Source organism: Lithobates pipiens, unplaced genomic scaffold, assembly GCF_037356315.1.
Source record: "Lithobates pipiens isolate NorthernLeopardFrog02 unplaced genomic scaffold, aLitPip1_a1.2 Scaffold_24, whole genome shotgun sequence".
NCBI lineage: Eukaryota > Metazoa > Chordata > Amphibia > Anura > Ranidae > Lithobates > Lithobates pipiens.
The window spans coordinates 16282114-16308876 of NW_027507786.1; the positions used below are offsets into that span (position 1 = coordinate 16282114).

The 26763-nt window shown below is 43.6% G+C and overlaps 1 protein-coding gene across 2 annotated transcripts in view; it reads left to right on the forward strand.

Annotated features, from left to right (window-relative positions):
* Positions 1 to 26763, forward strand: part of LOC143929685 (natural cytotoxicity triggering receptor 3 ligand 1-like) — a 114845-nt gene that overhangs the window by 44440 nt on the left and 43642 nt on the right. The window contains exons 3-4 of one of the 2 annotated variants that reach the window (XM_077453628.1): positions 1994 to 2320; positions 12191 to 12517. In XM_077453628.1, the coding sequence (XP_077309754.1) occupies positions 1994 to 2320; positions 12191 to 12517 (654 nt within the window). The remainder of the gene's footprint in view (positions 1 to 1993; positions 2321 to 12190; positions 12518 to 26763) is intronic. The other variant, XM_077453629.1, reaches the window with a different exon arrangement.

Here is a 26763-nt window from a genome sequence, read left to right on the forward strand (position 1 = left end):
GGTGATGAATAGTGTACCGCTCAGCCCTACGCATTTCGCAACAAAATTGCGTCATCCAGGGGCACGAGCGGCACGCTGTGTCACCTCCATTTATATTGTCTCTAGCCATCCAAACCTCACTCTGGGCATCTGGCTGTTCCCGCCAAAACCAAGCCTCATCATGATATCAACACCTGATTCGTCAGGTATTAACCCCAAAGACCAATCCAAAACTGACCCCAATCGGATAACTGGGGGGTCCCCTTAGTCTGCCTGTACATTTTTTTAAATCTTTTCTTCTATCTTTTCATGTGACAACACTGAAGAAATGACACTTGTCTACAATGTAAAGTAGTGAGTGTACAGCTTGTATAACACTGTAAATTTCCTGTCCCCTCAAAATAACTCAACACACAGCCATTAATGTCTAAACCGCTGGCAACAAAAGTGAGTACACCCCTAAGTGAAAATCTCCAAATTGGGCCCAAAGTGTCAATATTTTGTGTGGCCACCATTATTTTCCAGCACTGCCTTAACCCTTTTGGGCATGGAGGTCACCAGAGCTTCACAGGTTGTCACTGGAGTCCTCTTCCTCTCCCCCATGATGACATCACGGAGCTGGTGGATGTTGGAGATCTTGCGCTCCTCCACCTTCCATTTGAGGATGTATCACAGATGTTCAATAGGGTTTAGGTCTAGAGACATGCCTGGCCAGTCCATCACCTTTACCCTCAGCTTCTTTAGCAAGGCAGTGGTGGTGTTGGAGGTGTGTTTGGGGTCATTATCATGTTGGAATACTGCCCTGCGGCCCAGTCTCTGAAGGGAGGGGATCATGCTCTGCTTCAGTATGTCACAGTACATGTTGACATTCATAGTTCCCTCAAAAGCATACGCAAGTCGCACCCACAAATGGTGTTCAAATCACACATGTGAGGTATCACCGCATTCGTCAGAGTGAGGGCAATAATTCTAACAAAAGATCTCCTCTGTAACTCTAACCTCGTAACCGTTACATTTTTTTGAAGCGTTGCATAGAGATTTTTATGTACTGCAGTTTGTCGCCAGTCCACGAGCTTGCGCAATTTCAAAGTGTGACATTTGGGTATCTATTTATAATGCAGAAAAGACAAGAAGTGCGCCAAACTAAGTGTAGTATATGAAAGAAATACCATTTAATATGATAAAAGCACACAGCCAATTGGCTACTCACAAAATGACATAGTAGTCAGACATAAGATATAGTGGGGGGGAAGGTAATCACAGCCACTTCTGTCCGGAGGAGCGCAGATGGTAAATTTCTGGAACGGCCATTCAAGATGTTAGGCAGTAGAGGTTTCAGTGTGGCAGTATTAATCTTGTAAAAAAAAACGCCGCTTCGTGGATGTCAGGATGACGGCAGTAGGCAGTATCAGGGCCGTCTAGCGTCCGGAGAGTCAGAAAACCGGAACCGGAAGCGTGTCTCAGCGTGGAACGCAAGCTCTGTATACCGGAAGTGACGTGTCGACCAATCAGAAGACGCGTTTCACAATATCCATTGTTTCCTCAGAGTAACATCAACTTTCACATTATACAAAAAAATTGGGCTAACTTTTTTGTTTAGATTCTTTTTAATTAATGAAAGTGTTTTTTCCCCCAAAAAATGTGTTTGAAAGACCGCTGTGCAAATACTGTGTGACATAAAATATTGTAATGGCTGCCATTTTATTTCCTAGGGTCTCTGCTAAAATATATATATATATATATATATATATATATATATATATATATATATATATATAAAATGTTTGGGGGTTCCAAGTCATTTTCTAGCAAAAAATATGGACTTAAATTGTAAGCAACAAATGTAAAAAATAGGCTTATTCATGAAAGGGATAATGGTGTGTAGGACTGATTTGGTGTGCTTTTCTCTCTCTCTCTCTCTCTCTTTTTTAAAGTAGTTTAAAGTAACATGTGACAACTTAATATCGAAATAATAAATAACAGTTTGTAATAAAAAATATCTCTCTTCATACAGTTAAACCGCAGATTTTCATGCAATATACGAGACGCATTGAAGCGGGATACGTGGGATCTGTGGTTTGTAATGTCGTCAATTTTTACCCTGAAGAAGTGATGATCCGGTGGGTTAAAGAAAGTAAAGGTGTCACCACCAGCTCATCTTTGGATGAAGATGTTTATCCCACAAAACAAATCAGGAACAGCGATGGGACATTTAATGTGAGCAGTGATCTGACTGTGAGGCCGGCTGGTAGAGATGAACCCGGAGATGTTTTCTACTGTATTGTGAGCCACAAATCCCTAAAGAAGGAAATATCTCGCTATTTTACTGTGCCACTGCCAAGTAAGTAGCCTATGACTCGAATGTCTGTAGAATTCGGCTCCTACTGCTTCCAACAAATCCCAGATCAGTCCGATTAGATCCAGAGATTGCTCAGCCAGTTTACCAAACATTGGAAAGCACAAAGCAGAGAAGCAAAGGCTGCATGAGCACATACACATACATATTTTGGAGCATTTTTTTTCATGTGTATTCAGGCTTGGGTGTTTTTGTTTTAGGTAATGAAAAGGACCTATTTTTCAGGTGCTCCTATGTAGGTCTTTAACCACCTCAATACCGGGCACTTTGGCCCCCTTCCTTCCCAGCCCAATTTTCAGCTTTCATCGCTCTCGCACTTTCAATGACAATTGCGCAGTCGTGCTACACTATACCCAAATGAAATGTTTATCATTTTGTTCGCACAAATAGAGCTTGATTTTCGTGGTATTTATTCACGACTCCATTTTTTATTTTTTTGTGATATAAGCGCAAAAAAAGCGGAAATTTGGAAAAAAAACTATATTTTCTTTTTTCTATTTTAAAAGAAATCCAATAAAATCAAATTTTGTCAAAATGTATTCTGCTACATGCTTTTGGTAAAAACAAATTCCGTTAAGTGTATAATAATTGGTTTGTGTGATCACGGACATATGTACACAAATGATCATGTACATATGTGTGCAGGTGATCACGTACATATGTGTGCAGATAATCATTGGGACATGAGATTTTAGTGGGACATATATGGGGGACATGTGTTTTTATTATTTGGGGACATGTGTGTTTTGGGGACATATGTGGGGACTGTGTTTATACTGTGTGGTGTGTTTACACTAGACTGATGATCAGTGAGTAAAAAGCTGTAAAAACAGCTCATACTCACTGATCATCAGCCGGCTGCAGCGATCTGCTCTCCTCTCCTCAGTGATGACTTCCGTGTGAGGAGAGGAGGAGCCGATTGCCTAGCAACCGGCTGTTTGTTTACATCACATGACGGCCGTAATTGGACACGGCCATCATGTGATCAGGAGGGCCAATCACAGAGCCCTCCTGCCGATCTGAGATGCGCCGTGTCCGGGTGACACGAGCACATTGGGATTGCGCCGCTGCGCGGGCACGTGCGCGCGCAATCCCCCTCCTTCTGAAGGACGTTCCTGAACGTCCTATCAGAAGTAGACGGCTCCCACCCGGCCGTATATGTGCATTGGCCGGTTGGGAAGTGGTTAAGCCACAAATGGCCCATGCTGCTTTAAAAGTAGCTCATGTACCTATCTGAGTTTCACCCAGACATGTGCACTGCCAAAAAATTCTTTCATTTTCATTTTATTCGTTTTTTTTTTTGTTGGAAATTTGTAAATTAGAAAAATTGGAAAAATAAAAAAATCGGAAAATTTGAAATAATAACTAACTAATAATAACTAACTAATAAATTATAGGTATTGGAATTTCCTTTTAAATTTGGCTGTTAGAGAATGTAGCGAATAAGAATTTATCTGAAGTTACAAATTATCCGAAATAATGAATGCCTCATTTAAACAAATGGAACAGAATGAATTAATACAAAAAAAAAAAAAAAAAAATAATAAAAAAAATATATTATTTATTATTGTTAATTTGTTACTATTAATTTAATAGTTTAGTAATAGTTAAGTTATTATTAGTTAGTTATTTCAGATTTTCGGATTTTCGTTCTTTTGAATTTCCAGATTTTCAAATTTCTAATTTTTGAATTTTGGAAATATTTCCAAATGAATGTTTTTAAAGAATTTGTTGAAATTTGTTAAAAAAAAAACTAATTCGGAGCTAAACAAATTTCACATGTCTAGTTTCACTCCTCAAGGTTTTAGCTCTTCAGCATTTTGGAGCTTTGAGCTACAAAACAATCAGAGTTTATAGGCTTAGCTCACTTTTATAATAAAATTTTCATTGCGATCGGGGAGTCCCACTAGATTAGAAATCATGGGACATTTTAGAGAAATTCACTTTCCTTTAAACAACATAAATGCAAACCTCTTTTCTTCTGCAAAGCCAAAAAAATTGCACTCTCATTGATCTGTGTCGCCCTGCATATAGGCCTAGAAGGATGGTAAACACAATCACATTAACAAGCACAGAGCCGCTGTATTCTCTGTCTGCTCTCCCCCCCCCCCCAATCCCATAGTACGCGCTCGCTGCCCCTATCACAGCAGCATTCATCTTCATGAAGAATGAACCCATCCCACAAGAATCATATGCTAAAAAATTAAAGGTCCTTTATGTTCCCACGAAAATGTATTCGGACGAAAAGGAATGCACATGTCTATTCCTAAGGGGAAAAAAACTTTGTCAATATTATGATGAGTCTAAGTTTGGTTCACTGTTTGCCAAACCCAGCAGGAAATCTGCAAACCCCAAATAGAGCTTTTGAACCCCATCAAGGTCTTTAGCTCCGGGCCTTTTCTGGCACTTTTTGTTCACATGTAACAATCAGTATTTTTTGCTAGAACCCTCAAACAGTATATATATTTTTTAAAGCAGAGGCCCTAGAAAATAAATTGTGGTGGGTGTTGCAATTTTTTTAATGTCACACGTTATTTGTGGAGCATTTTTTCTCAAATCGCCTTTAACCACCTCGAATGACGGCCATAGAGCAGGCGCGTTCATCCGGGCGGTCGTCCCTGGACGTCCTGATGTTTACTTCCGCAATGCGTGCCGCCGCGGGCGTGCATCACGGAAGTTCTGTGTTCGCCGTGTCCCCCGGGGACAGGCAAACACAGATCGCTGTAAACGGCCAATCACAGCGGCCGTTTACAGCGTGATCGGCGTGTCCAATGGGAGATGATCTCATATGTAAACATATGAGATCATCTCTCAGCGCCGCTCTCCCTCCTCCCACAGACAGTGTGAGAGGGGAGAGATGAACGGCTGCAGTGGCAGCCGTTCTGCCTGTAGTGTGAAAAAATAAATAAAAAATAAAATAAATAGTGCCATCCTCCCCCAGCAGTGCCATCCTCCCCCAGCAGTGCCATCCGCCCCAGTGCCATCTGCCCCAGTGCCATCTGCCCCAGTGCCATCCACCCCAGTGCTATCCACCCCAGTGCTACCTGCCCCCAGTGCCATCCACCCCAGTGCTACCTGCCCCCAGTGCCATCCACCCCAGTGCTACCTGCCCCCAATGCCATCCACCTCAGTGCTACCTGCCCCCAGTGCCACCTGCCCCCAGTGCCACCCGCCCCCAGTGCCACCTGTCATCAGTGCCACCTGTCGTCAGTGCCACATGTCGTCAGTGCCACGTGTCATCAGTGCCACATAGTGCCATCTGTCATCAGTGCCACGTATCAGTGCCATTTGTCATCAGTGCCACCTGTCAGTGTCACGTGCCATCTGTTGTCAGTGTCACGTGTCATCAATGCCACTTATCAGTGCCATCTGTCATCAGTGTCGCGCGTCATCGGTGCCATGTATTAGTGCCATCTGTCATCGGTGGCATGTATTAGTGCCACGTATTAGTGCCATCTGTCATCAGTGCTACGTATTAGTGCCACGTGTCATCAGTGTCACATATAAGTTGCCACGTGTCATCAGTGCCACATATTAGTGCCATCTGTCATCAGTGCCACATATTAGTGCCATCTGTCATCAGTGCCACCTGTCATCAGTGCCATGTATAAGTGTCATCATTGCCACGTATCAGTGCCATCTGTCATCAGTGTCACGTGTCATTGTCCTGGTGCTTCAAAAGTGTAATAAATAGTCAACAAGTTAGATGTGTAATTTATGTTCCTAGAACACATGATGGCGCTACCTGCATGTTGGGCCTCTCTATGTGGCCAGGCTGTGAAAAAGTCCCACACATGTGGTATTGTAATACTCAGGAGGAGTAGCAGAATTTTTTGGGGGGTGTCATTTGTGGTATACACATGCCACGTGAGAGAAATAACCTATTACAATGACAATTTTGTGGAGAAAAAAAAAATGAAAAATCTTAATTTTGCAAAGAATTGTGGGAAAAAAATGACAACATCAAAAAGCTCACCATGCCTCTTACTAAATACCTTTGAATGTCTACTTTCCAAAAAGGGGTCATTTGGGGGGTATTTGTACTTTCCTGACTTGTTCGGGTCACAAGAAGCGAGATAGGCCACCAGTACATCAGATGTGATCAATTTTGTGCGATTCGCACCACAGCTTGTAGACTCTCTAACTTTCACAAAGACCAAATAATATCCACTAATTTGGGTTATTTTTACCAAAGATATGTAGCAGTATAAATTGTGGCCAAAATTTATGAAGAAAAATTAATAATTTGCATAATTATGTCACAGAAACAAAGAAATATGCGTTTTTTTTTCAAAATTTTCGGTCTTTTTTCATTTATAGCGCAAAAAATAAAAACCCCAGAGGTGATCAAATACCACCAAAAGAAAGCTCTATTTGTGGGAAAAAAAGGACAAAAAATTCATTTGTGTACAGTGTTGCATGACTGAGTAATTGTCATTCAAATTGTGAGAGCACCGAAAGCTGAAAATTGGTCTGGGCAGGAAGGGTGTTTAAGTGCCCAGTAAGCAAGTGGTTAAGGACAACCCCAGAGAGTGTGTAGCTCCACCTTCTTCTCAGGAAACACATGCCAGCTAATAAAAACTCTTCCTCTTCCACCATGGCTTCAGTTATTGTTTCCTGCATGGTGGAAGCATGTGCCTGGAACCAGGGAAGCTACACGCTCTCCGGGGTGGTGGATCAGGCTTACCTGTGGTTGTTGTTTGTTTCACGGCCAGGCAGCAGCCCTCCCAGGGGTGGGGGGTAATCTGGTGCTCCCAGTCCCGCCGTCTCAGGGGAGTGAGGTTCTTCAGGGGGCCAGCGTCTTGTGCCTGGAGTCCGTGGCTTAGTGCAGGGAGGGCTCTGTGGCTGGCGGGGGCCGCTGAAGGTCAGCGGCGCTCTGAAGGGGCGTGGCATTGTGGTTCCAAGCACCTGGAACGCAGGGACCAGGGGGCTGGTCAGGTGAACGGCGCTTCCATTTCCGGCCAGCGGTGATGATGCAGCGGCTGGGAAATTTGAAATGATGGCTGTATTCAGCACAAGGGGCTGTCCTACTCAACGGAATGGATGAGGGGAAGACAGCAATGGTGGAGGCAGGCGCTCCTAGCACCGGTCCAGCCCAGGTAGGTGGGGTGCAGTGGTACCTTTCTACTCTACCCTATAGGCTTCTGTAGGGGTTTTTTGTTGGTACCTCCCTGTCGGGGGCCTGTCTCTGCAGGGTCAGAGGTGACTTCGCTCGGACCCAGCTGCATGGTTCAAGGGTCTCACATGTGCCTGTGGTGGTTTGTCTCTGCGCTGGCTTGGTGGTGGTTTGTTAGCAGTTAGACACTAGGTGAGTGTAAACTTTATGACGTTTCAGGAAAAATCACTAGGTAAGCCTAAACCAAGTCAGAGAAACTGTCCTTCTTGCAAGAACCCCCTTAGAGATTTGTGGCAGAAGGCGATGTGCAGAGTTTGTATTAAGGAGCTGGTGGAGGAGGAGACATCCCAGCAGTACAAGGATCTGTTTTCCTCGGTTAAAGAACTGACAAACTCGTTAAGTTCTGTCAGGTCCATCCTGATACAAAGTCCATAAGTGCAGGTTGAACCCCAGAACCTACCGCCTAGTCCTAAGGTGTCTTCATCTAAACGAGTAGAGACCGAGGACCCAGGCGATGAAGAGGGGAGTACTCTTGTCTCCCTCAGGGATTCAGAGGAGGAGAAAGAGGATAGCAGGACCTCTTGGCACAAGCTATCATTGGAGGAGGTAGATGACATATTGAGAGCGCTCTACGCTACTCTCTAAATTCAGGAGGAAAAGGTACAGTTGTCAATTCACGACAAGATGTACCTGGGTATGGACGAAACAAAACGCTGAGTTTTTCCAGTCCATAGGGTCCTTTTGGATTCAGTCAAAAAAGAGTGGAAGTATCCAGAAAGAGCCCCTTTTTTCTCCAAGTCCCTCAGGAGGAGATTCCCCTTTGAGGACAAGGACTCTGAGATATGGAACAAGAAATCCTCGAGCTGATGCGGCATTCTCTTAGGTCTCTAGGCACAAGGATTTAGCATTGGAGGATATGAGAATCTTAAAGGATCCGATGGGCAAAAAAGCCGACTCTATCCTTAAAAAAGCCTGGGATGCAACATCAGTTAGTCTTAAGCCGGCTATGGCTGTCACAGTGGTGAACAGAAACCTGGAGTGCTGGGTGGAGAAAAGACAAAGCCATGTAGAAGCAGGTACGTCTCGCAAAGATCTTTTAGAATCTTTTCCCCTAATCTTGAATGCGGTCAAGTATATGGCTGAAGCTTCAGCTGAGTCAGTTAAGTTAGCTGCAAGATCATCGGCTCTGGTAAATTCAGCCAAGAGGGCAATCTGGCTGAAAACCTGGTCAGGGGACACAGCATCTAAGGTTAAGCTATGTAGCTTGCCTTTTTTGGGAAAGCTTCTCTTTGGGCCTGACCTGGAGTCAGTTCTTGACAGGACAGCCGACAAGAAGAAGGCGTTTCCGGCTAAGAAAAGCAAACCGTCAAGAAAAATTTTTGTGCTCTTCAGCAGTCCCATAAGAGTAAAGATCAGGATCATAAGGGCCAGTGGGGCTCCCAGAGGGGTAGAGGTAGGGGCGTGGTTCTCTTTAGATCTCCCCCAGAACAGACCTCTAAAAGTAAGTGACAATCTCACCCCAGTGGGGGGGTATTGTCAGCTTTTCACGCGCAATGGGACTCGATATCACCAAGTCTGTTTGTGAAAAGAGTTATTGCTCAGGGTTACAGGCTGGAGTTTTCAGAGCCGCCCCCGAGCAGGTTCTACGTAACAGCCCTACCAAGGGACCGGGAGAAAGCTTTTGCGATGATGTTACAGGAACTGATACAGCAGGAACTGATACAGCATGAAGTCATGATCCAGGTTCCAGAAAGTCAGGAGCGCAGGGGTTTCTACTCTCATATATTTCTAGTGAGGAAACCCTCAGGGAAGTACCGTTTGATTTTGAACCTAAAAATTCTGAACAGGTCAATATGCTAAAACATTTCAGGATGGATACGATTTTTTTCCATCACGCAGTTACTGACCCCGGGCTGTTTCATGGCTTCCCTAAATTTAAGGGACGCTTATCTCCACATACCCATACACCAGGCGTCCCAGCAGTTTTTACACCTGGCAGTGGATCTAGGGAGTTCAGTATGGGACCTCCAATTAAGGGCTCTGCTGTTCGGACTTTCATCCTCCCCCAGAATCTTTACAAAGATTATGGCAGAGGCCTTGGAGCCCCTGAAGTTGAAGGGGATTTCAGTTGTCCCTTATCTGGACAACCTTTTATTTTTTGCGGACTCCAAGAAGCAGGTCTTAGTGAATCTCTGAGCGTCCCAGTCTCACCTCAAAAGTCTGGGGTGGCTTCTGAACTTGGAGAAGTCAAATCTGGTACCCTCGCAGGAGATGAAGTTTTGGGGTTATTCCATAAACTCTGTTCTCCAGAAAGTTTTTCTGCATCTGGAAAAGAGAGAAAAAGATACAGTCACCAGTGAAGCAAATCCAGAGCGACCAACCAGTTTCGGTCAGGTCAGCCATGGCAGTGCTGGGTCTGCTTATGGCAGCAATCCCTGCCATCCAATGGGCCAGGTTACACTCCAGACCCCTTCAGATGAACATTCTACACAATTGGTCTTATCAAGATCCCCTAGAGAAGCAGATCAAGATCTCTGCAAAGACAAAAAGGGCTCTCTGGTGGTGGAGAGATCAAGCAAACCTAACAAAGGGCCTTTCTTGGGCTTTTCCCCTGAACAAGCGTCTAACGACAGATGCAAGTGCCTGGGGTTGGGGGGCCCACCTGGATGGTCAGACTTCTCAGGGTGTCTGGTCCAAGGCGGAGGTCCAAAGGTCTTCCAACTGGAGAGAGATGAAGGCAATCTTTCTGGGTCTGTTGGCCTTTCAGCAGGTTTTGAGGGGTCATCACGTTCAGGTGTTGTCAGACAACACAACTGCAGTAACCTATATAATGAAGCAGGGGGGAACCAGGAGCAAAGGTCTGATGGAGTTGGCCAACCACTTGCTGGCCTGGGCAGAGCTTCATTATCGGCAGTTCACCTGAAAGGTTCTCAGAATCTGTTGGCAGATCTTCTAAGCAGGCGGAAGCTGATAGAAGCGGAGTGGAGTCTGAATCAGGAAGTCTTTCTGATGATTTCCAAGTCTTGGGGTCTTCCACAAATAGACCTATTTGCCAGTCAACAAAATTCAAAAGTAAGCCGATTCTTTTCTCTTCACCGAGGGGATGAAGCGGTAGGTTTTGATGCGTTTGCCCACCCTTGGCATTACCAACTGTGTTACGCTTTCCCCACCTTCTCTCTGATTCCGCTGATTCTAAGAAAATTCAGAGAGGAAAAGATGGATCTGATTCTAATCACTCTGTTTTGGCCAAAAAGACCTTGGTTCGCAGTCCCTCTAAATCTAGCCACGAAACCCCCATGGAAGTTACCGTCCAGGAAGGATCTGTTATCCCAGGAGGCAGTAAACCATCCGGAAGTGGAGTTTCTGCAGCTACCCGCCTGGTTTCTGAGGAGAACCTATTGAAAGCAAAGGGACTTTCAGACAAGGTGTTAAAAACCCTAAAGAAATCACGCAGGCAATTTATATGAAGGTCTGTAAAAAATGTAATTCCTGGTGTGCGTCCAGAGACCTCAAAGTCAAGAGCGTGGTGTCCGTTCTGGAGTTTCTCCATGAGGGAATGGAGAAGGGTCTGGCAGCCAGCACCCTGAAGAATCAGGTGGTGGCTTTATCGGTTTTCTTTGAAAAGACATTATCAGAAGAAACTTTAATTTCTAAAATTTTTAGGGCTCTCGCTCGAAGTAGACCAGTAGCCCTTAAAGACTTTCCCAGTTTGAATTTGTCTACTGTTTTTCAGGGTCTCTCGGGAGCTCCGTTTGAACCCTTACGAGCAGCTTCACTACAGAATGGGGTTCTCAAAATTATTTTTCTGATGGCCATCACCTCGGCGAGGAGAATTAGTGAGCTTCAAGCTTTGGCGGTAACAGAACCTTTCTTAACCACTTACAGACCGGACCATTTTGCTGGTCAAAGACCAGACCACTTTTTGCGATTCGGCACTGCGTCGCTTTAACTGACAATTGCGCGGTCATGCGATGTGGCTCCCAAACAAAATTGACGTCCTTTTTTTACCACAAATAGAGCTTTCTTTTGGTGACATTTGCACGCATTAATTTAATTAATTTTTAATTAAAACACATTATTTTTTACTTTTTGTTATAATAAATATCCCCCAAAAATATATAAAAAAACATTTTTTCCCTCAGTTTAGGCCGATGCGTATTCTTCTACATATTTTTGGTAGAAAAAAATCACAATAAGCGATTATTGATTGATTTGCGCAAAAGTTATAGCGTTTACAAAATAGAGATAGTTTTATGGCATTTTTATTAATAATTTTTTATTATTTATTTTTTTACTAGTAATGGTGGTGACTTTTTATTGTGGTTAGTGATTTTTATTGTGACTGCAACATTATGGCGGACACATCGGACATTTTTGACACATTTTTGGGACCATTGTCATTTGTACAGCAATCACTGCTATATAAATGCAGTGATTCCTGTGTAAATGACACTGGCAGTGAAGGGGTTAACCAGTGGGTGGCAGTGTAGGGGTTAAGTGTTCCCAGGGGTGTGTTACTAACTGTGGGGGGCTGGGCTTTCATTTAGTGAACACTGATCTCTGCTCCAATCACATGGATAGGATATCCAGGTAGTCTGATCGTGTGTACGTGGCATTAGACTGCTTTGGTGTGCTTTTCTCTCTCTCTGTGTTTTAAAGTAGTTTAAGGTAGCATGTGATAACTTAACATAGAAATAATAAATAACAGTGTGTAATAAAAAATGTTTCTCCTCATACAGTTAAACCGCAGATTTCCATGCATCATATGAGAAGCATTGAAGATGGATACGCGGGATCCGTGGTTTGTAATGTCATCAGTTTTTACCCAGAAGACGTGACGATCCGGTGGCTTAAACAAAATAAAGGTTTCACCACCAGCTCATCTTTGGATTTAAATGTTTCTCCCACAAAACAAATCAGGAACAGCGATGGGACATTTAATGTGAGCAGTGATCTGACTGTGAGGCCGGCTAGTAGAGATAAACCCGGAGATGTATTCCTCTGTATTGTGAGCCACAGAATCCTGAAGGAGGAAAGTTCTCTCCATTTTACTGTGCCATTGCCAAGTAAGTAGCCTATGACTCGAATGTCTGTAGAATTTGACTCCTACTGCTTCCGAAAAATCCCAGATCAGTCCGATTAGATCCAGAGATTGCTCAGCCAGTTTACCAAACATTGGAAAGCAGAGGCTGCATGAGCACATACACATACATATTTTGGAGCAATTTTTTTCGTGTGTATTCAGGCTTGGGTGTTTTTGTTTTAGGTAATGAAAAGGATCTATTTTTCAGGCACTCCTATTTAGGTCTTTGAAGCCAAAAATGGCCCATGCTGCTTTAAAAGTAGCTCATGTACTTATTTGAGTTTCACTCAGACATGTGCACTGCCAAAAAAAAATTGTTTTCTTTTTATTCCATTTTTGTTGGAACTTTGGAAATTTGAAAACTCTGAAATTCGGATTTTTGAAAATTCAGAATTTGAAAATTCAGAATTTGAAGATTCAGAAATTCGAAAATCCAGAAATTCGAAAATCTGAAAATTAAAAAAATCAGAAAATTTGGAAAAAAAAAAATCAGAAAATTTGAAATAATAACTAACTAATAAATTGTAGGTATTGGAATTTTCTTTTAAATTTGGCTGTTGGAGAACATAAGAATTTAACATAAGAATTTATCTGAAGTTACGAATTATCCAAAATAACGAATGCTGCATCTAAACAAATGGAACAGAATGAATTAATAATAAAACATAATAACAAAAGGTTTTTATGATTATTATTTATTATTATTATTATTAATTTGTTACTATTATTGAATAGTTTAGTAATAGTTAAGTTATTATTATTAGTTATTGTGACCCCCTTTTGGTTATTTTGGATCTTTCAGCTGTATCCATTTAGACTAGTTCTGCGATAATGTCCCTCTTCTTACGGTTGTTGGCCGGTCGGCCCCGGTTCTCCAGTAAGTCCTTGTGTGTAGAGCACTTTAGCCGTTCATACTGTGCTTCCATTGGTTTGTGTCCTCTTGTAGCTGTCCTTCTGGGCTGTGGGAATCATCCAGCTGTTTGCCACTTTACCTGCCCAAACACCAAGGCAGCTACCGAACACTCCAGTCAGCCGGACAAGGAACCCATACAAATAATTCTACCCCCAAATACGAGACGAGGCTCTGTATTGAGGTTCAAACAGGAAAATGAATCTTTATTGAAACAAATGCAGGCCCTTTTTATACATTTGAGAATACTGCAGGCCCCACAGGAACAATGACCTGGATCCACCCACAACATCACACAATGGTTATATAACAAGCCCCCAATACACATTATTCTGAATGTCAATATCTCCTCTAGTAGACAAGATTAACACAATTTTCTTATCCAGACAAAAGCAACATCGTTAAGCAATAGACGGTCAGTCTCTTACAATGAACTTCCTAGAATGCCCATATTAGGAGTTATACTTCCTGGCCATAGACCTCACAGTGTCCAGGGGATAAAATCTTCATATTTCTTGAGAGATACTGTTAATGAATATTACTTTCCCATTTGAAGTAATCCAATCGTATTCTCAGGGTTCGTTCTTTTCTTGGTCACCCTGCGCCCAAAAGGGACCCCCGTCACAGTTATTATTTAAGATTTTAGAATTTTCAGATTTTCATCCTTTAGAATTTCTGGATTTTCATGCTTGTTTTCCAATTTCAAATTTTAGAATTTCGGGAAAAATTTCCAAATGAATGAATTTAAGGAATTTGTTGAAATTCTTTAAAAAAACGAATTCGGAGCTAAACGAATTTCACGTGTCTAGTTTCATTCATCAAGCTCCAGGCAGCTGAGCATTCATAGGTGAACAGACACGATGCACAAGCATTTTGGAGCTTTGAGCTACAAAACAATCAGAGCTTATAGGGTTAGTCCACTTTTATAATAAAATTTACATTGTGATCGGGGAGTCCCACTATATTAGAAATCATGAGACATTTTAGAGAAATTCAGTTTCTTTTAAAAGACATAAATGCAAACCTCTTTTCTTCTGCAAAGCCCCAAAAAAATAGCATTCTCATTGATCTGTGCCGCCCTGCATATAGACTTATGCCCTGTACACACAGTCGGACATTCTGACGACAAAATCCGCCTGATTTTTTCTGACGGATTTTGGCCCAAACTTGTCTTGCATACACACGGTCGCATAAAGTTGTCAGAAAATCCGATCGTTCAGAACGAGGTGACGTACAACGCGTACGACGGGACTATAAACGGGCCAGTAGCCAATAGCTTTCGTCTCGTAATTTATTCTAAACATGCGTGGCACTTTGTGCGTCGGATTTGTCGCCACACGATTGGAATTTAAACAATCGGATTTTGATGTCGGAAAATTTTAGATCAAGATCTCAAACATTGTGTGTCAGAAATTCAGACATAAAAGGTCGAAAAGAGCCCACACACAGTCGGAAATTCCAACAACTCATTCCGATCGCACATTTTCCATCGGACTGTGTGCACGGGGCATTAGAAGGATGGTAAACTCGGGGGGCGCATGCGCGAGGCTCAACGTGATGGACGTTCCTCACTAGAGCTCCGCACTCACCGTCGTATTCCCGGGACTCGTTCAGCTTCCTAAAGCGAGATCCCAGCTTCGCATCGACCGGGATCGCAGCGGGCTCCTCTCAGGCACATCCGGCGATGGTCCTCACCGGCCATCGAGGCAAAACAAAGCCAAAACCGATCAAGGAGGCGCTCGCCCGGGCCTCCTCCAAGATGGCGGCGAAAGCTCAGGCTCAGGCTCAAGCACAACAACGAGCGCAGCAGCAGCAGTGTGACAGCCCCTCACATTCGGAGGATCAGCACAGCGATGAGGACGAGGAAAATACTCCAGCACAGGATGACTCTCCTAACCTCTCCTCAGCAGGTATGTCACAGGCTGACTTTTTAATGCATATGGACACAATGCTAAAAAAGGCTCTTAAAGCGACCTCTGACCAGATTACCAATAAACTTACAAGGGAGATCAGGGAACTTGGACAGAGGACGGCTGATCTTGAGACCCGTGCTGATGATATGGAGTTAACACTCCGTGAACATGCACTAGAGCTTTCATCACTCCGAGAAGAAAACGCCATGTTGCTTTCCCGTTATGAGGACTCAGAGAATCGTTCCCGCAGGTCGAATCTGCGCCTCCGGGGAATCCCAGAATCAGTTGATGACTTGCATGCATTCACACTAGCGTTGTTCCAAGAACTTTCGCCCTCAATTCCGGTGGAGCGGTTGGAATTCGACAGAATCCACAGGGCCCTCACCCGTCGTCAAACAGATGGACCCCCACGAGATATAATCATCAAATTCCACTTTTTCAAAACAAAGGAACAACTTCTTGCTTCTGCCCGCAATAAGGATAGCCTCACCTTCCAGGGACATTCTTACCAATTATTTACTGACTTGGCCCCCCTTACTATTGCGAAACGTCGCGCCATGAAGCCGCATTTGCAAATTCTCACTCAGCAACAAATTAAATATACGTGGCGCTTCCCTTTCGCCTTACAGTTTTTTTATAAAGGTCAGCAACACGTTGCTTCAACTCCAGAGGCTCTTCAGAACTTATTGGAATCGCTACATTTGTCGCCTCCAGCTCAACTTTCGGACACAGTCCTTCCACGTACTCCAGCCCGACCAGGTCCCTATCCTTATGCGGCTACTCCCAAGAGGGGTCACCGTGACTGTCCGACTCCATCAGCAATCCGCAAGGGTACCCCCTTACGCCCTGAGGCTGCAAGTTATGTCAGTCCTAAAGTATTTGTACCCCGTTGAGTGGTTTATATCTGGACATGGTACCTCACCTGTCCTTTGGTGAGCTGCGGTATTTTGCTTCCTCCTGATGTAGGGAGTTAACTTGACACATGTCCCCGTTGTTCTCTAGTAAAGTGTAATCTGATTATGGTCCTCTATTCCTAAGACAGTAACCACATATGCCTATTTCCTCTTCCTCCCCCTCCTCCCTCCTTTCCCCTTCCCTCTTCTTCCCCAATTCCCCCTTCCTTTTCCCCCCTTCCCCCCCATTTCCCCTTTTTCCCCTTCTTCCCTCCCCCTTTCCCCCTTACTCCTTTTCACCCCTTATGGGGAGTTTTATTGCGGTTGTCTTTGTTATGCTATGTTATTTTTTGCATATGTTTGATTATAGCACCCATTTATATGTTACGGTTACTTGATGGCATGATACAATGATCTCAAACATGTTTTTACATATGTCCCGGTGTTCGGCGGAGATCTGTCACTGCTCCCCCCTATAGTTTAGTACACCCTCTCCCTGATCTGATTTTGGGGCCAGGAAGACGGTGCACATTTCTGTCGGGCGTGTTTAGTCTGACGTGTTACAGTATAATGGTCCATGTATACGCCTTACATGTATTCTTCTCCTTCTTCTTTTCTTTCTCTGTCTGTCTCTCTGCTTTCTCTCTCTTTCTCTTTTCCTCTTATCCCCTCTGCTGGGCAGCCCGTGCGTCCTCGTGGGTTTATCAGCCTTCCCCCCTATCGAAACGAACATGGCCCCCCTGAATGTTTTGTAGCTCAATGTTAAAGGGTTAAACTCTCCTAACAAGAGAGTCAAAGCATTTCGCTCCTTTGCGGCTTTGCGGGCGAGCATAGTTGCGCTTCAAGAGACCCATTTTTCATCCCACAATACCCCTAGGTCATTCAGCTATAAATATCCACAAGTTTTTACCGCCTCAGCGGCAACTAAACAAAGGGGTGTTCTTTTAGCCTTACATCGCTCGCTACCCTTTACCCTTATCTCTGAAATTAAGGACCCAGAAGGCCGTTATATTATTCTAGTTGGCCTTCTACAAGACACGGAAGTCACTCTTGTGTCATATTATGCCCCAAATAGAAACCCGGTTCCTTTTTTTTCACATCTTTTTCAAACAATTAAGGCCCATTCTAAGGGTACCCTGCTAGTGTGTGGTGACTCTAATTTGGTAATCCAACCCCATTTGGATAGATCGCCTTATACCCCGGAGCATTCTTCAGTTTCCTCCCACTTTCGCACTTTATTACAACAGGCCTCTCTTCTTGATTCCTGGAGAGAATGCAATCCGACAAAGAAAAATTTCACATTTTACTCTTATCCCCATAACTCATTTTCCAGGATAGATCATATATTCCTACCCGTGTCTTCTTCTCCTGTTTTGTTACAATCCCACATACACCCGATATCTTGGTCAGATCACTGTGCTGTTGTTACCACAATCACCTCTCTGATCCCCCAATCTACCGATAGGACTTGGTGTATTAGCGATAAACATCTGGCTAATCAGTCATTTTGTCTGGACATTCAAGTGGCCCTAACGGAATATATTCAATATAACGCTACCCCGGGTATATCCCCCATCCTCCTTTGGGAGGCGCACAAACCAGTGATCCGAGGCAAATGCATCTCCATTTCTACACATCTTAAGAGGGATAAACTTCTCCAAGCGCAGCGTCTAGAGGCCAATTATAATAAGAATCTCTTCCAGTTTCAAGCTTCGCCAACAGCCGATAATAAGTTGGCCATGGAGAATGCGAAACTAGAACTGGACCTGCTTCTGGCGGAAGCAGCCGATAAATCTATTCGTAGCTCTAAGCATACTATTTATATGAAGGCCAACAAACCTGACACCTTTTTAGCCTTACGTCTTAGGAATCCAGAACGCTCCTTTAAACCGGTTCGGTTAAGAGTGGGTAAAAATTCCCTAACTAGTAATCCAGTTAAAATAGTGTCTGAATTTAGTAAACAACTGGCTAAATTATATGAAGCTAATACCCCCTGTCCCAGAGAAGCTGCTGATTCTCTTTTTCGGAATCTACAGATTCCCTCTTTATCTAACTCTAATCGGGAAATAATGGAGGCCCCTATCACCTCACAGGAAATACTTTCTGCTATCCGTACATTGAAACCACATAAACGACCGGGCCCGGATGGCCTCTCTAATTCTTATTATAAAAAATTTGCGGATACTTTGGCCCCGTTATTAGCTAACGCGTTTAATACTCTCCTGAAAGATGGCTCCTTTGGTAGAGACACGCTGACCGCAATCATCTCAATGATTCCCAAACCTAACAGTGATAACACGCTTTGGTCAAATTACAGGCCCATATCTCTTCTAAATACCGACATAAAGTTACTAGCAAAAGTATTGGCTCTGCGCCTTAATAGATTTATTGGTAATTTAATCCACAAAGACCAAGTGGGATTTATCCCTAGGCGGCAAGCGAGTGACAATATCCGACGAGTGGTTCTGTTGCAACATGTCGCCAGAACTCGTAAAATACCTATGCACCTGCTTTCACTGGACATTCGTAAAGCCTTTGATACACTATCCTGGCCATATTTGCAGTATGTGCTACAGTTGTGGGGCTTTGGCCCGCATTTTTTACAGTGGGTCCAGGCCCTTTATGCTCATCCACAAGCATATGTTAAATACTCGGGCTTTACATCTCAGAGATTCCCTATTCAACGTGGAACTAGGCAAGGATGTCCTCTTTCCCCGCTGATTTTTGCTCTTGCTATAGAGCCTTTAGCGGCTTTAATTAGAGCGGATCCCAATATCAAAGGTCTGGATGTCGCTTCAGTGCTGCACAAACTTTGCTTATTCGCTGACGATGCTCTATTGTTTATTACTTCACCTCACACCTCGATCCCTAACCTTTGTCACCTTTTAGATAAATTTGCCTCGATTACGGGGTTAGAGGTAAATCAGTCTAAATCACGGGCCCTCAACGTGTCTCTGCCACTGGAAAACTTCCAAAACTTAAAAGATAATTATCCCTTCCAATGGTCGTCATCTTCTATTCCATACCTGGGTGTTAAATTAACCAGTGACCCAACCCAATTATATCAGACCAATTATCTTCCCGCACTACGTAATCTTTCATCCCTTATGGCCTCATGGCAACCACTCTGTGTTTCGTGGATGGGGAGGATCGCGGCCGTGAAAATGACGCTGTTGCCTAAACTACTGTATCTTTTTAGGGTACTCCCGGTCGCGGTCCCCCCGTATTTCCATCGCGTTATGCAGAGTCGTATCTTCAAATATATCTGGGGTTCCACAAGACCCAGAGTCTCTAGACAGACTCTGTTTCGCCATAAAACGCAGGGAGGGTTGGGAGTACCCAATCTTCGGTTTTATTTTTATGCAGCACAATTGGCCCAAATGGCCCTTTATCATGCGACAGTTGAGTCACCCTTGTGGGTCAGTCTTGAAGCTGTTGATGTTCATCCCCTACTCATATCCAACCTGCTTTGGTTACCTCCCCAGGCTAGGAAGTCGATTGGTAATCCTGTCACCCGTTTCTCCCTGGGGTTGTGGGATAGGCTGAAGTCTGCCTATAAATTACAATCATCTCATTCTCCCTTACTCTCCTTTCTCGGCCATCCACAGTTTATGCCCGCTTATTCGGATCCTGCCTTGTTCGATGCCTGGTCCCAAAGGGGCTTAGCTAGAATATGTGACCTAGTATCGAATAACGCAATCATAAAGTTTCCGGTTCTTCAAGCCAAAACAAAACTCCCCCATAAGGAGTGTTTCCGATACCTCCAAATAATTCATTTTGTCCAAATGCACACAAAGTCATGCGCAGATTTAGGCCGCCTGTCCCCCTTTGAGTCAATTTTTAAAGCGGATCCGCACTCTCCAGGAATCATATCATGCCTCTACTCTTACCTTTCCTCTAGTCTGAGCTCCCCCCTACTGTATGCTAATGCCTGGTCCCAGGATCTTTCTCTTAATATCGATCCTGAGGAATGGGGCAGAGTCTGGCATAATACTAAAATCGCTACCCAGAACATAGTTGCGGCTGAGGCCAATTATAAAGTTTTAATGCGCTGGTACTTGGTGCCAGCTAGGATTTCTAAATTTGTGCCAGGCTACTCCCCAAATTGTTTCCGGGGGTGTGATGCGGTTGGCACACATCTCCATATTTGGTGGGCTTGTCCAGTAGTAGCAGAATTTTGGAAATATATTTTTAACATCTTATCCAGACTCTTCCAATGCTCTCTATCGCCAGATCCAGCGATTGCCCTTTTGAATCTCATACCTAGCAGGTTTATCCGACATCGGGCGCGGCTCTTTTTGCAGATTGTCACGGCCGCCAAACAGACCATTGCAAAAGCATGGAAATCCACAACCCTTAGCATCACTGAAGTTAAAAACCGGGTTACCCAGGCCATGATTCATAGTAAAATTGAAGCAATTATTTTAGATAGACTCCCGCACCATTGTAAGATCTGGCAACCATGGGTAGACCACTTTTTACCCCCAAATTTTGACCCCCAGCTTTTAGTACTGTAACCCGTATAGTAATCTCTGATCCCTTACCGTGACCCGTGGGGGCCTCGGGCTGTCCGCCGCTCTTTGTCTGTCCTTTTCTGTCCTGTTTCTCCCCTGTGCTCTCTTGCATTTTTTCTGTATCTTTCCTGTACTTACCCCTGTTCTCTTTTCTGTTATTCTCTTTCTCTATGGCTGGTTGATCTTACCAGTCTTTTTGTGTTTTCTTTTATGTTTACACTGTGGTAGGGTATTTCTATATGGTAAGATTCCTGCTCCCCAGTTTTGGGGGTGATTAACCCTACTTGGGGACCTCCTGCTAGTGGGATCCCCATTAAGGTTTACCCTGGATCCAATGTGACTATTTCTAGCCAAAACGTTCGGATGGGGTTCTAATGGATCCTAGGTGTTTATATTCGGTAATTATGACTCAATTGTTAACCTTGTACTGTAAGTGTTGCCTGCATCTTGATGTTATAGTACCTCTTTACTATGCGACCTTCTGTACTTGTGTACTGTTATCCTCCCTTTTTCTTTTTATGTTAATAAAATATTTGAAAAGAAGGATGGTAAACTCAATCAAAATAACAAGCACAGGGCCGCTGTATTCTCTGTCTGCACATGTGCAGTGTGCTCTCCCCCCCCCCCCCCCTCAAATCTCATAGTGCACGCTCCCTGCCTCTGTCACAGCAGCATTCATCTACATGAAGAATGAACCCATCCCACAAGAATCACATGTTCAAAAATTCAGCAAAGGTCCTTTATGTTCATAAGGGAAAAGAAAGTTTGTCAATGTTGTGATGACTGAAAGTTTGGTTCACTGTTTGCAAAACCCAGCAGGAAATCTGAGCTTCTGAACCCCATCAAGGCAGAGTTACCAACCCTCCCAAGCAAAATGTACTGGCAGGATGACAAAAATTTACAAACTGCACCAATTTTTTACTAGCACTGCAAAAAAGTACCTACAATTTTCAGTGCTAAACAGTGCAAATATCAATATTTTTAACGTATAAACATATATCTAGTGCTATTAGCAATGTGTTTAAGTTTAACAAAAGTAAAAAAAAAAACTTATTTCTGCATTGACATGAAGGTCAGGTTACTATAACCCAGCCAGCACAGAGTTCCCCCTTACATCAGAGTCTGCAGGATTTCCCCTTACAGTGAAACAAAACTCGTATGTAAAGGGGAACGCTGCAAATCATGATCTAAGGGGGAACTCTGATGTAGAGGTGACCAGGGGGTGGCAGGGGGTGGTTAAAGACTGTGGACATGGTAGTTTCCTCCACTGTCCCCTTCATATTACTATACCTGTCCTGTCTCCACATCAGACAGTGACAGTGTCCGCCTTCTGTCACTCACTGTGACTGTGTCCCTCTCTCCAGTCACAGACTTGTCCTCCTCTACCGGGCTGGCTTCACCCCCCCAGTAATGTCCTCCTATGGTGCAGGGCCATCACGTGGCTCCTCTCTGCACTGTTGTGCTCCCCCTGCTGAACCACCGAGAATGAGTGGCGGCTTCTATTTAAAAATGTCACCAGGCGGCGACATTACTTTACTGCACATGCGCCGCCCAGCCGAGCTTGTACGATCTTTCCCGAGTCCTGCAGGCTTTGGAATGGCACATGTGCAGTTGCATGGCTGGCCCGCAGCCATCTTTTTTACAGGCACCGGCTGCCCATAACGAACATCCATGGGCGCCCCAAAAATAGGGTGAAATTAACAAGCTGCCCGTGAATATACAGGCAGTTAGTAACACTGCATCAAGGTCTTTAGCTCCAAGCCCATTAATGAAGAGATACGGGGTCTATAAGACCCCAGATTCCTCCTCTGCCCTTAAAAGCATCTGATAACACTAAGATCGCTGTATTGACCTGGAATGAAGGTGCCAGGGACATGAATGCAAATTGCGGGACAGTCCCGGGCAATCCGGGACACATGGGCACCCTACTCTGTGAGGGCAATGTGGAATGTTCTCTCTCTCTGTGAGGGCAATGTGGAGTAGTCTCCCGCTCTCACCTTTGTGATCATGGAAAACCATAGTCTTTTTTACCCAATCCATCACTTTGCCACCACTGGCTCTATGGGCCACTTGACTGGACTTGCCCCTCAGGCCTAAGGCTGCAAACCCTCCCCTAAATAGAGCCGATCATTGGCTTCAAAAAACGGTACTGGGGTGTTACTTGCAGTTGCAGGCATTATCCCAGTGTAACCACTTGAGGTCTAGTGACGTACGGGTACATCTCTGGTTGGACAAGTGGTTAATGTAAATTTTTATGGCTTTTTTAAAAGCCAGTTTGTGAGCCTTTGTTTAAAAAGTAAGGGCACGGAGACCCTACACCATTTTTTTTTTCTAACAGAACATACATACGGATATTTTTTGTATATTTTAGACAAAATAAAAATCAATACTCGACCCATATGCATCATTATTATTATACAAAATTTATATTCTGATTCAGATTATTGTGAATTGGTAGGGGTACAATGTACTCGTTACCAATTCACATGGGGAGCCGGGATCTGGGGGTTGTGGGGATCTGCTTCCAGATACCGATAAGACCCCTGCCCGCAGACCTCCACAACCACCGGGCAGTTGTGGGGATGAGGCCCTTGTCCCCATCAACTGGTGGATTATGGTATGGATTTTGGGAGGCCCTACGCCATTTTTTTTACATCTTGGCGCAGGGTTCCCCCTAATCCATACCCAACCTGAAGGGTCTGGTATGGATTTTTTGGGGAACCCATGCCGTTTTTTTTCAATGATTTTTATCTATATTGCCGAGACCCGACAATTCATTATAGCTGCGATTAGTTTTAAATGACATTTTTTCCTTTAGAAATGTCATTTTGCTGTGGGAAACATGCGAAAAATGCACCACTTTACAGGCATACTATGGACACCCCCCAGGCAAGATATTTAAAGGAATATTTATTTTTTATTGTTTCATTTTAAGCATTATTAAAATGACTGCTTCCAAAAAAAAATAGCCATTTAAAAAAAAAAATTCTGCATTAATACATGTCCCTTGGGGCAGGACCCGGGTCTCCAAACACTTTTTTATGGCAATATCTTGCATATAAGCCTTTAAAATGATCACTTTTGGTTTTTCATGTTAGTGTCCCATAGACTTTTACAGGGTTCCACGGTTTTCGAATTTGCTATGAAGACTGCATATTGTTTGTCGTTCACCGAACGTTCAAACTACCAAAATTTGTCCCGAACTTACGGTCACTGCAGTTATAAAATAAACTAGGGAAAAACGATGAATACAGGGAGTTTCAAACAAGGTGAGGGACAGAGAGGGAGGCAAATGAAGAACGTAAAAGGTGCTTTGTGGGTACAGAAGGATTCCAACTCCACCTCCATTCTATCTACTGGGTCTGGAAGAGTGAATCCAGAGGAGGCCACCATAGAAGAAGGCAACAGGAGAGGCAGAGTCAAATTCTTGAAGTAATGTTTCAGTAACAGCAAGTAGGTTAGAGCAGTTAGTGATAAAAAAAAAAAGGTTATGGACAGAGGTGACTTTGTTACAGACTGAATGGACATTTCAAAGGGCACATGAGAAGGAGAGGCTGGTTCTGGGAAGAAGAGGAATAGGAACTAGATTGTGTGGATTGCAGCTGCTGCCAGAGGATTCGGCCGCATTTTGCATTTTTGCATCCGAATGTCCGAATAAAAAAATAACGAATAACAACGAATACGAAAGAAATATAACGAATGAATTTGAATGAATTCGAATGAATTTGGTAATTCTTTACAGATCTAATGAAACAAAAGGTCAGCTCAAAGTAAATCTTATAGTCCAATCAGCTAATTCATTTTGTGCCGGAGGATGGATTAGTGGCAAAGTGCATTCCTGAGAAGTGAGTTAGAAGGGTGTTGTATTGTATTTGAGCCGAGGAGAAGAGACGTTGTCATTGTGTGTGTTAAAAGATTCAATAAACAAACGACTTTCCAAACTACAAATCATTATCACGAATGTCTATACATACATAAATAGCGAATTTCAACGAATACGAATGAATGAATTCGACACTCTACGAATAATAACGAATTATCCGAAAACATATTAACGTAACATAACGAATATAACAGAACGAAATGATGTATTTTACGAATGACAACGAACCGAAACTAAACAAAATTTTCCGTTGTGCACAAGTCTACTGGTGTCTCTTAGAAGGTCTATACATGCAACTGACTAAGCATTTCACAGAGGAAATTCCCTCCCTCTGAACCAAAGTGGATCACATTGAGAACAAGATGGATGAAAGCATCTCTGGAGAAAGGCTAAATTAGCAGGTTTAGCAGACAAATCCAGGTGTAACAACCTGAAAATAAGAGGAATACCCGAGACAGCCCAACTGTCAGAGCTGAGTCAATACACCCTTCATTTATTTAAAATCTTACTGTCTGAGATTCCAGATTCTGAATTAGAGGGTGACCGCATCTACCTTATACCAAAGTCATCCTTTATGCCCAAATATTTGCTGAGGGATGTGCTGATGAATGTCCATTTTTTTCATATAACGGACCAGCTAACGTCCATTGCTCGCTCTACAGGATCCTTTCCGCAACCGTATACCAATCTGCAGTTCTTTGCAGACTTCTGACAATATACGATGCAGCTGAGGAAAAAGTTGACCTCTGTCATCAAAGCACTTCATCACATACAAGTGGGGCAACCCTACCAAGTAGTTTTTGTACAAAGACAGTGAGAACCACATAATTTCCTCACTGGAATCTGGTCTACATATTTTGAAAACATCTAGCTGCCTTTAAGATGATGGTACTACCACAGTTATTATATCTATTTAGAACTCTCCCTATTCGTGTCTCTAAGGCCGCGTACACACGGGCGGACTGTTCGCCCAACTTTGTCCTCTGAACAGTGTTTCAGCGGACAGTCCGCTCGTGTGTGGGCTTCAGCGGACAGTTTCAGCGGACAGTCTGACGAACAAAGTTTTTCGGAATTTCCGTTAGACAGTCCGCTGAAACTTGGTTTGAGCGGACAGTCCGCTCGTGTGTAGGCTTGTTCGTCAAACTAAGTTTCGCGCATGCTCAGAAAGGATTTCCACGGCGAAGGTTGCATTGCAGTGTATTGCACGTCGAATTTCTCGTCCCGTCGTACGTGCCGTTCACGTCATCGCGCAAGTTTTCGGCGGACTGTTCATTCGTCATGTGTGGTCAAGTCCGTTCATGCTAATTTTGAGCGGACTGTTTCTCAAACTGTTTGAGGAACTTAGTTGGGCGAACAGTCCGCCCATGTGTACGCGGCCTTACTTTTTGTAAGCTACAAGAATCCGTGATCAGGTTTCTGTGGCAGGATAAGAGATCCCGTTGCGCCTTTAGCAAATTTCCCAAACACAGAAAGGTTGAGGGTTTTGGTCATGTGGTCTTGCGAGATTACTATCTGGCCACTTTTCTGGCTCAATTAAAATACTGGTTCAAACATCTCTATCCCTGCTTGTGGGTCTTTATCGAGTCTGAACAGATTCAAGGTAAAAACATAGTCAACTTTTTACTCTCTCAACAGTTTCGCAATTTGTCCCCACCTTTTCTGCCTCACACTACTTTAGCAACTGTCCCGGCTTGGAAAATTGTAGCCTCCTTTTAGATTTCAATGCCACACCAAACTCTATAACAATCCCCATTAAAATTTGTCAATTAGCTATCCCTAACTTAAATATTAAGGAATCGCTGAATAAAGGGGTGTTGTGAGTATATAATTTGTACTCTTCAAACATGCTTAAATCCTTCCTCACTCTACAATTTTATTATACTTACATGAAGATTTCTTACTTCCTGAGGCAATGCTGCAGCCCATCATGTCAGCTCCCTAGCTGCCTGGTTAAGTTTTATAAAATTCTAGAGTGGTGAAGGGTGGTGCATCTCCTTTATCTACACTGTAAGCCCTTGTACACACGGTTGGACATTCTGACAACCAAATCTGTTGGATTTTGTCCGACGGATTTTGTCCGAAACTGTTGCATACACACAGTCGGACAAAGTTGTCA